Consider the following 18,189-nt stretch of genomic DNA (forward strand, 5'->3'; position numbering starts at 1 on the left):
GTCACGAATCCTATAGGTGAAGTTGCTTTTTCTCTCTAACTTCTTCTTGGTCTATTCCTTCTTGGAATCATCTTTGCACCTAACAAAGTCGAAAAATTTCAGCCTAAATCATCTCAAACCATACGACAATCAAGAATTGGTCGGAACTCAATTCGAAATAGTTCCAGAAACTTTCCAAGTCCCTATCACTTACAGTCAGGAGAGAAGTTTCAAACTTTTCATAAAATAAGAGAACCGATGAGCAATACTGTTGCACAATGAGAGAGATTGGGGGGGGGGGGGCGAGAGGGGGCATATATGACTTTGGGTTGAAACTAGAATCGTAGAATCGGTCTGATTCTACGATTCTGCGATTCGAATCGTGATTTAGTCACGATTCTACCTTCCCGATTCATGCCATGGAATCGGAATCGGTAACTACCCCTTGAATCGTAGAATCGTAAGATTCTACGATTCGAATTGCGATTCTAACAACCATGGTCACACCTCTCTCTCTCAGCTCCTCCCCTTCCAACCATTTCCGCCACCCTCAGCTCCACGACACCCTCTTCCTCTTCACTTCCCTTCACTGCTGCCTCCCAGTGAACCCACGGGACTGCTTGCTTCATCGCGGGCTACCGCCCCCATTGCTTCTCACGTGCTCAAGCCTCCATGTTTCCTCCGTTCACCGAGCTGTTATGCTATCCCTTCGAGCATCCCTAGCTTTTCCGAGCCATTTTACAGGTCGTCGCTGTGTTTGGGAGCTGCCACCGAGTTGCTGAGTTCGCGTTTCCTGGGCTCCTCGACGTCGTTTTCTTCTCTTCTCTGCTGTCATTGCAGGTAGGTGCAGCCAACTGTTGCTGTCCCGGCTTCTCGGAGCTGTTCACTCCTATTTAGAGCTCCCTAGGCTCCTGGTTGTGTGTTGTTGCCGCCCCCACGATCCCCCTTCAGACCCTAGAGCTGTGTTGGTGTTGGCCGCTTGCCGTGGTGGCCTTGGTCAGCCTGCTTCAGCCACTGTCCAGGAGGTTCTTAAAGCCTTACGGGCATCTCTTGTCACCTGCTCAGGCAAGGTATGACATCCCGACTTAGTAGCATGTATAGGGCCTCGTTTTTATATGCTAATGCTTGTTCGAATGATGATAATGTGAGGTGAACGTTCATGAAATGAATGTTGATTGAATGAAACAAGAAAGCCACGAGCCGGTATTAATACAAACTCGATATTAAAAAAAAAACAAATCGGGATGTGCAATAAAAAAAACGATATGAGCACCAACGTGAATTTTTAAAACATTGGCCTTACAATCGGTTATATGAGACGGGAACGAATCCACACGAATCGGATTTCATGTTTACTTGGCCTTAAGGGATAAAATCGACTAAGAGGATCAAAACCGGCTTAATTAATCACTTGGACTTAAAACCGACAAATTAAATTTTATTGTGATCATTTATGCCTGTATTCGTGTACTTTGGAATGTTTGAGTGTATTTCTGGTCGAAATATTGCATGACTCGGATTAATTGCGTAAAGATTTAATTTCAAGACGGTCGGAAATTAGAGTTTTATCAGGCGGTCCACCAATGGCCATTCCAACGGCTCGAAACCCGTAAACTAAAGTATTTGGCAAATTTTAATTAACTTAAAATTTCACACACTGGGCAATTGGGACGTTAAACTCGGCTAACATTAATCTACTCGGTCTCTTTTAAATAAATTGCACAAACCGGTCAATAATTTGTAATCGCGTCGACAGCTCAAGAACTGTTGACCATGCCCTTTTTTAAAACTCACAATTTCAAAAGCACAGAGATACGTGTCACGCGTAGTATGGATATCTAGGTAGTACTCGTATATCTTGACTTGAGTTTAAGCCCGATTTGAGACGGCTCAAGTTGAGATACACGAGTCCTCTTTAGACTACTTTCGGGCGGAGCGATCGATTTCTCGGCTCTTTCGGGGTCTTCAGACTCCGGTGGATCCAAGGGATTGGTCGACACCGGCTATCGACTTTCGATAGTCTGTGTCACATGATCTTGATTTCTCATACATACACATATTTTTCAGTTCAAGGGTACGACCACCAGTTTTTGATCCGCCGACACCGTAGGCATTAAGATGACCGAAACATACTGAATAGGAAAAGGGGCAAGCACCCGTCAAGGTACAATTGTCACTCGTATTCCCCTTCTTTTTCCATCGGTATGTTTCTATTACCCTAGTGTAGATTCAAGCGCTTAGGAAATTGGATTAGAGGCATGAGTGGGGATAGCCCGAGAAAGGTTGACCGGTCAAATGCACAGAGATTTTGACACCCTCATGGTGTTTCGTATCCCAATTTCCCTAAGTTTGTGCTTAGAACAAGTCAAAAATACGAAAACCAAATTAATCTCAAACTCGACTTAATCAAACACGGGCATAGTCAAGCAAAGGGTTAGGTTTCGAGTTTTAGGCGAAAACACTCTTGTCATAATCTATAAAAGCTACATTGTCACGATACAGAACAATCTAAAAACAACCTACACATTCGAGGCTTGACTGCGAACATTATGTCCGTCGAGTTCACTAAAACACCGTCGAATGCTACATACCCTCTCCATCATCCTATTTTTCTGTTTATGGTAGGAATTTGCTTGCCAAGTAATCCGGGTTCATAACTTGATAAATCACGTAAATCCAACAATAATACACAACTTGTTTGTTTTCTATTGTATTGATCTGCTTTGGTATGTTTTTCTCTGTTTTCATGCGGGTCGAGCCTGATCCTTTATGATGCGATTCACATGGGTTCCAATGTCCCCAACCATCAATCACGGGGTCCAACACCCCATACACACTAGTGCGTGCGACCTGAGTGCGATATGGGTTCTCGCATTGAGTCACTGTCTCGACTCGTTTAGTATCCATGCGGAGGAGGACTCGAGTTAGGACACGTAAAATGAGGTTAGACAATCACTCGGGAGCTCGACCAGTCCCACGATTATCTCGAGGACCATTCCGTCATCTTGAAAATCCGTCAGTCCGGTCGGACCCGATCTTCTGTTCTCATGAGCCCACGTCGCTTTAATTTCAATTTCGGTTTTTCCTAAACATACGGTGAGTCTGAGTGGAATAATGACCGAATGTGAACCGGCCATGATCCATTCATTGCAATTTGTATTTTTATTTATTTGAGAGAACAGTGTAAGGATTTATTTTGTACATTTATTCATGCAAAAATCCCGATCGGAGAGTGAACGGTTCGAATGCTAAATCGATCAAGTCGATCTACTTCCCTAGGGATGAGTAAACCCAATGCTTCGCAGTTTCGGTTCGCACGGGATGTCGACCATCACGGTCTGATGAACTATTACGCGCGGATAGCGAACCGATTCCTCGATGTACGGGCCTACTCCTCTCTTAGATTCTTAGTCCGAATCGACCGTTTTCTTCGAATTTATGGTGTCAAAACGGATAAGACGAGCGTAGCCTAATCGTGCGGTAAATAAATAAAAGTGGCAAGCCCCTAGGCAAATAGAGTACCGATAGGGCGTGCGGGATGTAGGCCCACACGTAATAGAACCTCTGAATCCGAAATTTCCGGTTCCGCAAGACCAATGCCCTACCAAACTAGGTGTACCCCATACCCCCTAGATTAAGGCAACTCACCGGCCCTCGATCTTCTAGTCGTAAACAGGTAGTGGCGACTCATTCTCATGCGTGTCCGTCACACGTCCTCACGAAAATGTGGACACTTCCAAATCGTGCGATCCGCACACATACAGGCTCTGATGAGACGAAATTCGAGTCTGCACAGTTTGGCAGCTCCATTGGAGAGGCTATAGTTGTGATCTTGATGAAATGTTAGTGGAATTCCCCCTTGTATTTTGTTTGGAGGCAGAGGAATTTCAAAGTTTTACGAGATGAAGTGCTTTCTAAGGAGTGGATCTGGCATGCTAGCTGCAGCTCGGTGCATAGCAGAATGATTGCCATCACTGGTATGCAGCAAAAGGTAGTGAAAACTTACAAGAAGCTTATGCTGTTAGACTGGGGAGTGCTTTCAAGCTTGCCATTTCCTTTGCTATCTTTAAAACTGTCTTTTCATGATGGTGTAAGGTCAGTTAAATATGTGGCTGTTGGGATCGATAAGGATCTGACCATCGAAAACTCAACGAAAAAGATTTAATCGACAAGAGGGTAGAGAAGCTTACACACTCGTGTACGTGGTTCGAGCCAGCGATGTGCTAGTCGTACGTCCACAGGCAAAGGAGACTTTGCCGATTCTTTTTTTACTATGAGCTATGAAGCCGTGGAGACAAAGTATTTTCCCGAACCCCAATTACATTGTCCTCTCTTTATCTCTCCTTCACTCTCGACTCATATGCAATCTTGTACAAGAAGAAATGAATAAGGAATAATAAATCCCATACAGGAAAGAAATTAACTGAGCAAGGAAATTAAAAAAAAAAAACTAGCCAAATCTATTCTGATTATGCTAGACCTTGCTCAAAAATACTGTTGCTTTCTGCTGTGGCTTCTATACTCTTTAGCCTATTGAAACTATAGTTATTGTCTACGGTGCTGTAGTTGACTATCCGCAGTATAGGTTTTTCCTCCCATCTTCAAATCCTGGGATTGAGAATTCAAGCCACATTCAACTGTGTCGTTGTGCCTGGTCTCTTGTACAACTGTTTGAAGGTTTACTAAGAGCATCGCTAGATTTCGATAAAAATAAAAATATATGGAAAATTGCGATTTTTGAATATTATTATCATCTATCTTTGCAATAAATTGGCAAAGATAAATAATTTCAATTGCCTATATATGTACCTAAAACCTACGGGTGTTTGCTTGGGCTCGATTACACCGACTTCCTTGTAAATCACTGAATTCTCTTTTCGCATTTGTATTCTTCTTTTTTTTTTTCATAACAAGGGTATCTGGGTTTTGTCCAGCCAATCCCACAGTCCAATATGTGAACACCCTTCAAATCCACATGACAGGTTAGTCTGGCCACAAGTCATGTAGATGGCCCATAGGGAATATTTTCCTACATGATTTTCGAGGTGGCTCGAACATGAGACTTCTTCAAATAATTCGTATCTCTTTAACCACTGAGCTAATTCTATTAAATTTTTCGGCATCTGTGTTGATGAGCCAAGCAAATAATAATGATTCGTCTCTCTCGTCGATTTTGAGCCTCCTGAATTGACCAGGGCTAAATTGGTCATGAGAAGTGGACTCACAGCCACCTTGAATTGGGCTAGGCTATACTTAACTGTTGCAATTGGACTCTTCAAGTATTTGCTTCCCTCGCAAGCTTTGACCAATGACCGCTACTATAGTTAGTTGTACAGGCCATTTTCTCTTGTTCCTCGCTGGGCCACATAGCCTAGGTTGTGTTTGGTAGAACACTTTTAAGACTACTAATTCTCCAGCATCTCTCTACTCCCCATAATCACGGCAGTGATACCGGTGCAATGTGGCCCAATTTGTCTTCTCAGACATCCTCAGGGGTTGTTTGGAAATGGAGTTTTCTACTCCATTCCAACTATATTTATATATTTATTTATCTATTTAATTGGAGATATAATAATAAGGTAGAGAGAGAAAATAAAAATGTAATGATTATATTGTTGAATTATGAAAAACAATTAGAAAAAAAGTAATGAATAGTTGAAAGAAAATAATAATTGTATTATTGAATTGTGGAAAAAGTAATGAATAGTTGAGAGAATTTCGTATTAAAAATTGAATTAAATGGTTAAAAAAATTAAAGAAAAATATAAAAGTAATAATTGCTTTGTTAAATTGAAGATAAGTGAAGTAGAGTTAGAAAGAAAACTCCAAAACCAAACAAAGCCACTCGTGCCTGTCTTGTGCCACCGGGTCTCACCATCGGCCTATCGTATGTATTTTCCTTCGTTTCAGGGGTCCTGGTCGGGTAGGGCTCGCGGAAGAAGTGGCCGATATAGGCATCTCTTCTTACTCCAATACCAAATTATATAAATGCACAGAGTACTACTAGACAATTCCTTCTTGATCGTCAAAAAATGCATCAAAATGAAAATCTTGTAATACATAGGATTCTTAGGGCCTGTTTGGTTTCGCAATTTTATTTTAAAATCACAATTCTAACTTAACTCTATCCACTACAAAACAAAATAACTCATACAAAGTCAAAGAGTGGGTCCCATTTATACCACTTTTTTTCACAACAAAACAACATAATTCATACAAAGTCAAAGGGTGGGACCCATTTATTCCACTCAAAATCAAAATCAAAATATGATTTTAAAATCCTACTATGAAACCAAACGCAATCTTAATTATTGAATTTCCATGGACTAATACAGGTTTGGGTCCATTTTCGCTTAAAAGTTTAAGCTGATAAGTGGCGATTTCAAGTCTCATATAAACCAATAGATATGATATATATTTTCTGTATGAGATTAATATCCTTAACATTAATGATTGGACTTAATGTGGATTCAGTATTGTGGAGAGATCATATTTAAGGGTCTATGTCCGACGAGCTAGATCACCACACTGCATATTAAAACATGTAAGAAACAAAGAACTTGTTGATGCCAAGATCATAATCGGACGTGTCAATGGAATTCGATCAAGAAAATTTCATTAATCCCGCTTTAAGTTTTGACCATGATATTAGTACAAGCAAAAAATTGTACCTTGATCCAGACCATATCTACTAATTTCCAGTAGAAACATTTCAATTGTCAGTCCGAAAGATGCATGTTTATCTAACCAAGGAAAATACTTTCGTTAAGCCCACACGCCTATGTTATGACCGAAAAAATTGAAACTTATCTATTTTTGGTGAAAACGTCTTATGAATTTGACTAATAGGATAAGCGATATAAAATGTTTAATAAAAAAACCATTACTTTTTTTATAAGTGGAAAAAATACCATTATTTATATATAATTATGTGGCTTATGCTACTTTGATGTCTAATCTTGCAAGGGCATATTCTTTTTTTTTTTTTCTTTTTCGAGTTACAAGGGAGGTCGATGGGCCTAATATAACGTATGCTATTTGTTTACGATATAATATTAATATTACGTAGCTTCTGCCATGTACTTCTTGGATGATCGATCAGCGTATATATTGTAAGTATGAAGAATAGGGGTCAAGGGAAGCAAAACTTGATTAAATGTCAGGTCCTGATGTCCCTCCGAGTAAGTTAGTAGAAGAAAGATTGTGAACATTCTAATTGATACCGATCAAGGCCTATTCGACATTGACGGAATGCTTGTGCGGAAGCAATCAGCAGGGCAGAGGACTCCGTCAAATTACAATCTGCCCATGCAGAGATCGATATACTCCAGCAGGATTGACTTCGGGATGTTTGAATGAGGCTGCATTAGATACTGAGCTAAAGACTGCCTCTATCAGGAAGTGAACTCGGGTTGAGGATGCCGATTGCCAAGGTGGGATGTATTCTGTTGGAAGATAATGATTTGGACGAGACCTAAAGGGGAAGTAAGAGGACTCGGAGCAACTACTACCGCACGCCAGTTCACTCATCAGCCTGAGGACGGTGGGTCCAGTTATAGGGCTGGCGGGACGATGATGGCAGCCATCAAGCAGCTCAGGAGTTGGGAGGATTACACCAAATTCACGGTGCTGAAGCTCAAGCAGGAGCTAAGGAAGCACAACTTCGGTGCGGAGCTGCTCCAACTGAAGAAACCAAGCAAGAAAGACATCCTCTCCCTTTACGAGAAGGGTGTTGTCTGCACTAAGTCGTAATTGAGGTCGCCTCACGAGAGATAGATGTACCGCACGAGTCTCGTACAGTAGCCGTTCCTTTAAATGTAATCTAAGGTTGTCTCCAGTGGGGCTGCTGCCCCGTCTCTTCGTTGCCGCCTGGCAAGGAAAGAGACTCTCTCCACTGGTCGAGCCGGGAGAGACGCACGCCACATGGCGGCTCATGCTGATTGCTGGTTTGGACTGCCGGTTTTAAAGTGACCGTTCGTGCTTGAAATGAATGAAGTCTTACCTCGGGTCATTTATGTTTTATTCTAATGAATCTTGTTGATAATAATTTGATAGATAGACAGATTTTGCGAAAAGACGAACACTGAATCAGTACAAGTTATTAGCCTCTATAATGTAATGTAATAACAGGCACACAATTATGCATCTTGAAGAAAAAATAGTTAGAATTATTTGGCAACGATTGAAACGTTAGAATTGCTATTCTCACTTAGGATTTTCAATTTAACAATGAAAAACGAAGGTGGCAATGCTTAAGCATAGACTCCTCTGGATCATTTCTGTTTAGCCTACAGAACTCGATTCTGGACCGTTCCTTCACAGGACATCACAAATGGAACCGCTCTTGATATACATTCCTCTTGGCGGTATCGTCTCAGCCATCAATGTGATAAAGATTCTGAGGAAATCTGATTCCAAAATGTTTTATCCTGCAGAAAATGTAAAAACTGGAATGAATCAATTACAACCGTATCATTATACCAAACATGCAATTCGCAATCCACATTCAAATATCCGGAAGTCAGCTGTTTTAAGTGTGTATGCTTATCATTATCTTTTTTAAAAAAATTCTTTTGTGTGTATGCTTATTATTAATATCAAATCTTCGTACTAGATTTCTTTTTTTTTTTTAAAGAAAAAAGAGGATGTCAGACAGAGCTTCCAACCTTCCATTTGAGCATTATAGATTCAATAACGCGTGAAAATCAAATTAAGTATTTCAAAAGTAAAATGATTCCAAAATTTATATATAGTATATTTGACAATAATGGAGGTAATTATTGAATGGATATTGAAACTCTATATCTTACATGAAATTCATATATGAAGAATCTTGAGATAATAATCCGTGCAATGCATAGGTAAAAAGCTAATTATTATATAAAAGACAAGACTTTGACGTTATTTACTTGAACAAAATGTTTAATTTTAAGTCTGTTCTTAATTTAAAATATAAATATAAACAATGGCCATACCCAAAAGGAAAAGAAATTACTAAAATTACAGGAACAAAACATAATAAATTTGCAAAGATAAAATGGCTAATTGCAATTTGCTCAGATTATTATCCCCTACTTTCGGCAATGAATTGGCAAAGATAAATGCTTTCAATGACATATAGATGCATTCATAACCTAGGTATGTAATATTTTGATGGAGAAAACGAGAAGACCATATGATGGTTCTAGAATATAATTAAATGCTGTTGGACTGAAACCGAAGAGTCATTTCGTGCTTAATTTTCTGAGTCGTTTATGCACTAAATAGGGTCAAATAAGATGTCATTGGAAAGCCCTAGAAGTCTAGTTTCCAATGAATCAAACTGTTCGTAATTTGGAATTGTTTAGAAAAAGTTATTGTCATTTTCGTGAGTTGTGTCCAGAAAAATCCGAGAAGATAGAATTAGAGTTAATGGGGTGTCTTGGGAAGTTAAAAGTCATTGTATCCTTGTTCTATAAATAGGATGATCGTGTAAGGACATGGGAAGTCATCTTTGAAGTAATCAATTTATATTCTAGAGTAACTCATTCTTTGAGTTGTTCTTCTCTGACTTCGAATAACTTAGGTGGATTCCTAAGGTTCTTCGGGTCGTTTGCTCGTTGTTTTGGGGGCTTGGTCCTCTCTTCTCTCCTTACCGCCATCAGATTGGTATCAAAGCCACGGTTCTTTCCATGGCGAACCGTCGACGTAGAGTACCTGACGTCAACGTGGCTCCCACGGAGCGCGACCTTCGTGATGTCGAGATGGATGAGCTAAGGAGGCAAGTGCAACAACTCCAACAGCAACTTGAGCATCTCCAAGCTAGAAACCGTGACGAGGCACGTCATGGTTCGGATGTTGGCGAGGTTGGGGAGGTTAACCCTTTCCATGACGAAGATTCTGATTCATCCACCGAAAGAGCTTCTCCTCGACTTGGCCGGAGGAATCGTTTTCAGGATTATGGCGTCAAAGTCGACATTCCCGACTTTGAAGGTCAAATGCACCCAGAAGATTTCATTGATTGGTTGGCTACCGTTGAACGAGTCTTCGACTTCAAGAACATTTCCGAAGAAAAGAAGGTGAAGTTAGTCGCCATTAAATTGAAAAAACATGCTTCAGTTTGGTGGGAGAACTTGAAGAGGCGTCGAGAACGTGAAGGAAAACGGAGGATTGTGACGTGGGAAAAGATGAAACGGGAGATCAAGAAGAAGTTTCTTCCCGCAAGCTACAAGCAACATATTTTCTCTCGGGTCTACAACTTCAAGCAAGAGGAGTTGACCGTAGAGAAATACACCGCAGAGTTTGAGCATCTCATGATGAAGTGCGATATCGTGGAGCCCGAGGAACAAACCATTGCTCGGTACCTTGGCGGTCTTTGATCCGAGATTCGTAACGTGGTCCAATTGCAACCTTATTGGACTTTCGAGGATGTTTGCAAGCTGGCCGTTCGTGTGGAGAAGCAATCTAAGGAGAAGAGTACTCATAAGACCTTGGGAAGAGACGGGGTCTCTAACCGGGGGAGTGCTCCGACTCCGAAGTCATCATCGACTGGTGAGGCTTCTTCTTCCAAGGCTACACCCGCACAAGGTGGCACTTCTCGCAACACTTCAAGCATGATATCAAAACAATGCTTTAAGTGTCGAGGATTTGGTCACATCGCTTCCGAGTGCCCGAATCGGAAGATTATTTCCTTAGTGGAGGAAGCTAATGATGAGCCGGTGTACGACACTTACGATGACGAGGAGAATGAGGTTGAGCAAGAAGAGGTCACTTATGGTGATCAAGGGAAGGCTCTCGTCGTTCATCGCATCTTGAAGTCCGCACATGTTGAGGATGATAAGTGGTTGCAGCATAACATCTTCCACACCCGATGCACTTCCCATGGCAAAGTGTGCACGGTCATTATCGATAGTGGGAGTTGTGAGAATGTCATTTCCACTACCATGGTGGAAAAGTTGCACCTCAAGGTGGAGCCTCATCCGAATCCGTACAAGCTCTCTTGGCTCAAGAAAGGAAACGACGTTCATGTCAATAAACGTTGCTTGGTGCAATTCTCTATCGGCACGCATTATAAGGATGAGATTATGTGCGATGTGGTTCCCATGGATGCGTGTCATTTACTTCTTGGACGTCCGTGGTTATATGATCGAAGGGTGATTTATGATGGTTTTAAGAACACCTACTCCTTTGTCAAGGAAGGTGTCAAGATTATTCTAGCACCTTGTAGAATGGAGGACAAGTCTAAGGCCGTCACGGGAGAAGGGAGCTCTTATCTCTCCAAATCTCAATTTTTCCAAGTCATGGATCGTTCTTCGAAGGCTTATGCACTCGTGCTCTTGGAGGAGAATGAAGAACGAGGGGATATTCCACCCGTAGTGAAGTCTTTGCTCGAAGAATTTCGGGATGTGGTGCCTGATGAGATTCCGTCGGGACTTCCTCCCATGCGGGATATCCAACATCATATCGATTTGGTGCCCGGGGTTGCTATACCAAGTAAGGCGGCATATCGAATGAGTCCAAAGGAACATGAGAAGCTTCAACGCCAAGTCGACGAACTTTTGCATAAGGGGTTGAATCGGGAAAGTTTGAGCCCTTGTGTAGTTCCCACTCTTCTCGTGCCAAAGAAGGATGGATCTTGGAGGATGTGCATCAATAGTCGGGCTGTGAATAAGATCACCATCAAGTATTGCTTTCCAATACCGCGACTTGATGATTTGCTTGATCAACTTCATGGAGCTTCGGTCTTTTCCAAAATCGACCTTAGGAGCGGATATCATCAAATTCGAATGCGTCCCGAAGACGAGTGGAAGACGGCATTCAAGACAAGAGATGGTCTCTACGAGTGGCGAGTTATGCCATTTGGCCTCTCTAATGCCCCGGGTACTTTCATGCGCCTCATGAACCATGTGTTGAAAGCTTTCATCGGCAAGTTCTTGGTCGTCTACTTTGACGATATTTTAATCTATAGTACCAGCGTGGAGGAGCACTTGGAGCATCTTCAAGAGCTCTTTAAGGTACTTCGAGAGCAACGCCTATATGCCAACATCAAGAAGTGTCACTTCCTCACAAATAATGTCAATTTCTTGGGTTATATTGTCTCTCAAGAAGGCATTCGCATGGATCCAAGTAAAGTAGAGGCGATCGTAAATTGGCCGACTCCAAGATCTCTCCAAGAGGTCCGGAGTTTCCATGGGCTAGCTTCTTTCTATTGGAGGTTCATTGCGGGGTTTAGCACTCTTGTCACTCCTATCACGGAGTGCTTGAAAGGAAATATTCGTCAATGGGACATGGTGTTGCCTCAAGCGGAGTTTGCTTATAACCGGTCTCAAAGCAAGTCTACCGGTAAGAGCCCATTCGAGGTTGTTTATGGATCTAATTCTATTGGTCCGTTGGATTTGGTCCCTCTTCCAATTAATCACTCTTTCAGTAGTGATGCTGAAGAAAGAGTGAAGCAAATTCGGAGTATGCATGAAGAGGTTCGCAAGAAGATCATCCGGCAAAATGAGAAGTACAAGGAGCAAGCCGACAAGTTCAGGAAGCCGGCAACTTTCAAGGAAGGAGACTTGGTATGGATTCATCTTCGCAAAGAGCGGTTTCCCCAAGGTTGCTTTGGTAAGCTCAAGCCTAGAGCTGATGGACCTTTTTGCATTTTGAAGAGAGTGGGTGAAAACGCATATAACGTTGAGCTACCGGGAGACTATGGAGTTTCTGCGACTTTCAATATCTCTGACCTATTGCCCTATGCTGGAGAAGATGAAGGGTCCGACTTGGGGACAAGTCTCTTCCAACCGAGGGAGAATGATGGAGAAAACGAGAAGACCATATGATGGTTCTCGAATATAATTAAATGTTGTTGGACTGAAACCGAAGAGTCATTTCGTGCTTAATTTTCTGAGTCGTTTATGCACTAAATAGGGTCAAATAAGATGTCATTGGAAAGCCCTAGAAGTCTAGTTTCCAATGAATCAAACTGTTCGTAATTTGGAATTGTTTAGAAAAAGTTATTGTCATTTTCGTGAGTTGTGTCCAGAAAAATCCGAGAAGATAGAATTAGAGTTAATGGGGTGTCTTGGGAAGTTAAAAGTCATTGTATCCTTGTTCTATAAATAGGATGATCGTGTAAGGACATGGGAAGTCATCTTTGAAGTAATCAATTTATATTCTAGAGTAACTCATTCTTTGAGTTGTTCTTCTCTGACTTCGAATAACTTAGGTGGATTCCTAAGGTTCTTCGGGTCGTTCGCTCGTTGTTTTGGGGGCTTGGTCCTCTCTTCTCTCCTTACCGCCATCATATTTGCTCGAGCTCGATTACGATGTATTCCTCATGAATTCTCTTCCTGCATCTTGGTGAACTGATCAGCAAAGGAGGACTCGTCTTCCTGCCGAATGATCGAGTTTGGAATCAGCCTCAATTGAGCTGGGCTAATTTGGTCGTTAGAAATGGACTCACGACCACCTTGAACAGGGGTGTAATTGTTGTAGTGATACCGATCTTCGGGTAGTCGCTTCCCATGCAAGCTTTGATCCCTACTGTGATTAGTTGTAGTTTCCATTTCCTTCTTTCTCTTCTGGCCGCATTGCTTAGGTTGTGTCTGGTAGAGCACTTTGGAGACTACTAATTCTCCATCTTTCTCCTCTTCGTTATCGCCGAGGTGATACTGGTGCATCACCCAGTTTGTCTTCTCGGGCTTCCTCTGCCTCCCGTAGTTCGTGTAGAGGACAAGGATTTTCTTAAACCCTTTAACCTTGCCACCAGCGATGATTGGCCTGGTCTTGCCTGTCTTGTGCCACCGGGTCTCGCCCTCGGTGTTTTTGCCCATGTGGACTCTTCTTCGCTTCCTGGTCCCAGTGGTGTACGCCTTCGAAGGCCGGTGGAAAAAGTGGCGGATTTGGCCATCTCTTCTCACTCCTGCGAATTTAAATAAATGCACAAACTATTATAAATTTCCTTCTTTATTCTCCAAAATGCATCGAGATGACAATGTAATGTTAGGCTTCTCAACACATCTAAGGATTTATGTCCAACGGACTGGATCATCATATTGCAAAAACCCATGTCGGATCTACAAATGAACATAATGATGCTAAGATGATCAAAATCATCTGGATGTGACAACGAAACCCGATTAAGAAAAAATTATTAATTCTAGCTTAAGTTGTGACTGATATAGCAGTATAGCTGTACATTTATAGAAATTATGCATGGTAAAAGTAATATTTAACTTGCCAAATGAACTGCATGGTAAATAACCAAAGAAAGTTGTTTCGCGAGTTATTTGCGATAAATTGAAACCTTTTCGATTTTGTTGGTGGAAAAATAGAAAAATAATACAGACTTTTTTTCCCTTTGGGGGGAATGTCTTACGAATTCAAATAATAGGAGGAATATAAATTATTAATTGAAAAATTCCATTATGTATTTTGCATAATGCATATAAGCTCATAATTTGGACGTATCTTATCATCATCAACTCTTCCATGGCCGTGCGCTATTTATTTAAGATATATATACAATAAAGGATATACGATTGAAAAGATATGTGCTATATAGGGTAGCATATTACACACATACTTCTTCGTTGATAGATCTGCATACCACATAAGCATGAAGATTAGGGATTCAAATTTACGAACGAAAAGAACACATAATTATGTCATAATGAATCTATCAATGAATTTATTAATTACCAGGTAGTTTCTCGGGGTGAGCACAGCAAATACCATTGTCGCCTTCTAGGGTTTTGATGAATTCATCAATGAGAGCATGTAGCCTTATCCCATCTTCCATAACTTTCGCTTCCAAATATTCCATAATTTCCTGGTCCGTGGGATCGAACTTCACCCCAGCTGGTAGCCCTTGCAGCTCATGAATCTGACCCTAAATTAACATATATATCCGCATAAATTAATCAATTTTCCCGAAGATTATATATGTAACTAACTGATCACCTCAAAAATATGAATTAAATGTACCTGATTGTAGAGCTCGATTGGATGGCCACACGAAAGGCAGGTAATTATTGTTCCACTGTAATCAGGTTCGCCAGATTCATGATATATTGATGTAGTTATTTTATCAGCTATTTCTTCCACTTCGCTGGAGTCGTTAGTACTGCACCATGTATTCATCTCGATGATCTGATTCTTGGGGGCCGTATGATATAAATTCCTCTCTTCCCGCAATTCCAAGATTGGTCTAGTGGTCTGCAGCAACTTTCTTCACCAGCTTGTTTATAGCTTATTCTACACTTTCTCGAATGTTCCAATCTTCAATCTGTTCAATCGGCTGTGAAATTTTATCGTCTTTGCTTCAAAAACTTCTCTTGGTCTGTACTGTTCGGTTCTGCTTTTCTGCTGCTTGTGAAAGAGAGATAGAGAAGGATATGTGAGAAAGGAAATAAGAAGAAGAAGAAAAATACAGACGTATGTATATATATATGTGTGTCTCAGATATGTGTATCCAGTAGCTTTGCTTGGAGACCAAGTTTCAGCTTTCAATATAATATATATATCTATATACGTCGGTTCTTTTCATATAACAAAATATTTCCACATGTATTAGCCACTTTCTTCAGTCGACAAGGACTTGACATTTTTTTTTTTGGTAAATTGCGGGGCAGGTTCCCAGAAAAAAGGAAAAACAGAACTAAGAACAACAAAGACGGGTATGGAGGCCCCAATAATATCACTTAATATAACTACGCTCCAAGACCGATAGCGTGGATGGTGAAATAGATGAACTTCTAAAGGAAGCTTAAATGCACTCTTTGCTAACCGATCCGCACATGAATTTTCTTTCCGATAAGTGCGTGCAATCTCAATGCTCCACGCCCTAGCAGTGTACTCAGGGATAGGATCAACAAGTGTAGCTAGATGGGGAGCACATGGATCCTGTTGACATATTTATTTATTTATAGAACTAAATCGAGCTCTACTCTAATCGCTACAACAATGTAGCTTATTAATGGCTAAATAATCAATTTTAGTTACTTAAAAGTTACCTTTAATGAGTAAAATATTTTTCAACCATTCAAATATTTAGTTGTCAAGCCCTTTAGCTACTGAGCTGTGACAACTAATGTGCAATTAAGTTATTTTAGTTGTTATAAGTTCCAATAACTATAATTTACTCTTAAATAAAGTGAAAATTTTAGTTGCTAAGAAAAATATTTAGCAGCTAATAAACTCCTTAACAACTAAAGAGCAAAATAGAGTTGCTAGAACATATAACAACTAAAAAGAATTTGGTTGCATATTAGTTGTCATAGCTCAGTAGCTAAAGGGTTTCACAACTAAATATATGTATGGTTGAAAAATATTTTAGTTGTTAAAGATAACTTTTTAGCAATTAAAATCGATTATTTAGTTGCTAATAAATTATATTGTTGTAGTGAATTCAATTTCTAGATGAATTGTTAACCAAAAAAAAATAAGAAATGATTTTTGCGAGTACATATGACGGTCAATGTGACCTGGTCAAATTCCTGCCGGGCCAATACGAATAAGTCATCTGCATTAGACACAAATTCTCGAAAAATTATTTTTTTCAGTGCGAACCCTGATATTTGAAAGTTCAATTGAACCTCGACTAATCCAATTGAGCCAGGTCGGCTCAACAAGAGGTAAAGCTCTCCCAGTGTGAATTTTATGTATTCACAGTAACTCGAACTCGAGACCTTACTATCTTAGAACAAGCGTCAAACTGCTTAAACCAACCCATGTTGATTTCCGATAAATTATTTTCAACCATAGGCGTTTGGATCATGGGAAAGTTCAAACTTTCCTGGGATAATTCGGACTTTCCCTCCCGTTATCACATGTTTGGGCGAAAAGTTTTAACCTGGGATAGTGTTTCGTGGTTAAAACTTTCCAGCCATAGTTAGGAAAGCTTTTCCCTTCTTAACATGTGGTGTTCTAAGAATAACGTTGTGGATCCCACAAGCTTACCCTACTAAATAAATTAAATATTATATTATTCGTCACTTTCCGGTAATTCACTACATTTACCAAACACAACAGTCTCACAATCCTTCTTATATTCATGGGAAAATGATTCCATGATTAAAATTTTGCTTGCAATCTTAAAATCCAAGTACTCTTTTAACTTCTGCGAACCAAACGGCCTTGAGACATCAAGTAGAGAAACAAACTCTATTACTATATCTCAACTATAATCTTCTAACTGTAATATATGTATAAATATAATCCCTAAAAACGTAAAATCCTAAGAAAAAAGTTGATTATTTCGGATCACGAAAAAGTTGCGTAAGTGATACTCGGTTTTATACTACTCGCGCTTGCCATGAAATCTGTATATTCTAAATTTGATTATGATCATGTAGTTGCTCAAATTTCTTTATTTCTGATACTCTAATCCCCGGCTAAAGACATCGACCTCCTTCATAAAAAAGACAGTAAAAATGAAAAAAACAAAAACAAAAACAAAAGTGTAATGAAAATGAATGCAGATGGGGCAAAACCTCGGGGAGACTTTTCACCGATTTTGAATTATATTATATAGGATGGAGAGTCTCTTTCTATAGACTTTCCTGCAACTAAATGGCGTGTGTATGCCTACATATATAACTGATGTAAATATGAGAAATTTTTCGGTAATCTTCCTGGTCACGTTGTATAAGAAAGTATCAATCAAATTGCAACAAGGACATATGAATACTAACCACCAAATACTTGCTATAGTTATGCTTAATTATATCAAATATAATTAGTTTTTTTCTCTCTCTTACATTTCATCAAGAAATTAAGAGAAAACGAGTTTACTTTACTAACTTATATTTCTCAAACCTCCAGATTAGGAAGTAAACTAAATGAAAACGCTTGCATGCATCAAAAACCAAACTATAGTTATAATTTCCGATCAGTTAATTATGATAAGACTACGCCCCAAGAGAGACTAGTATATATGTATTAGTATCAGCTTCTTGGTTTGTTCAATTGAAACTTTATCTAATTTTTTTAGGCGAAGCCACAGATATTCTGTCTTTATTGACTGAGAATAATCCCATTCGGGGAGTTTGTGGTGTACATGCATCGACGCATAATTAATAAAGAAAAATATATGTTGTTTCATCCCCGGTCAAAGTAATTCTAAGAAGACAACTTACATAAATTGTTTCCCAAGGTCCATGATTGATCTGATCAAAGGCTGCACGGAAGAAATTCCAGTGACATTACGTAGAAAATTCCAGTGTTTCGTCTCGATTATATGCC

General features: G+C 40.0%; 1 protein-coding gene across 1 annotated transcript; it reads right to left on the reverse strand.

Moving 5' to 3' along the window:
* Positions 1–13,034: 13,034 nt before the first annotated feature.
* On the reverse strand, positions 13,035–15,338 carry LOC116207272 (NAC domain-containing protein 73-like). Its single transcript, XM_031540176.1, has 3 exons — positions 14,932–15,338; positions 14,647–14,836; positions 13,035–13,867 (listed from the first exon to the last, which is right to left on the reverse strand). The coding sequence occupies exons 1-3, from the start codon at positions 15,085–15,087 to the stop codon at positions 13,281–13,283; spliced, it is 933 nt and encodes a 310-aa protein (XP_031396036.1). The 5' UTR covers positions 15,088–15,338; the 3' UTR covers positions 13,035–13,280.
* Between the last annotated feature and the right edge of the window lie 2,851 nt (positions 15,339–18,189).

Source organism: Punica granatum, chromosome 5, assembly GCF_007655135.1.
Source record: "Punica granatum isolate Tunisia-2019 chromosome 5, ASM765513v2, whole genome shotgun sequence".
Taxonomy (NCBI): domain Eukaryota; kingdom Viridiplantae; phylum Streptophyta; class Magnoliopsida; order Myrtales; family Lythraceae; genus Punica; species Punica granatum.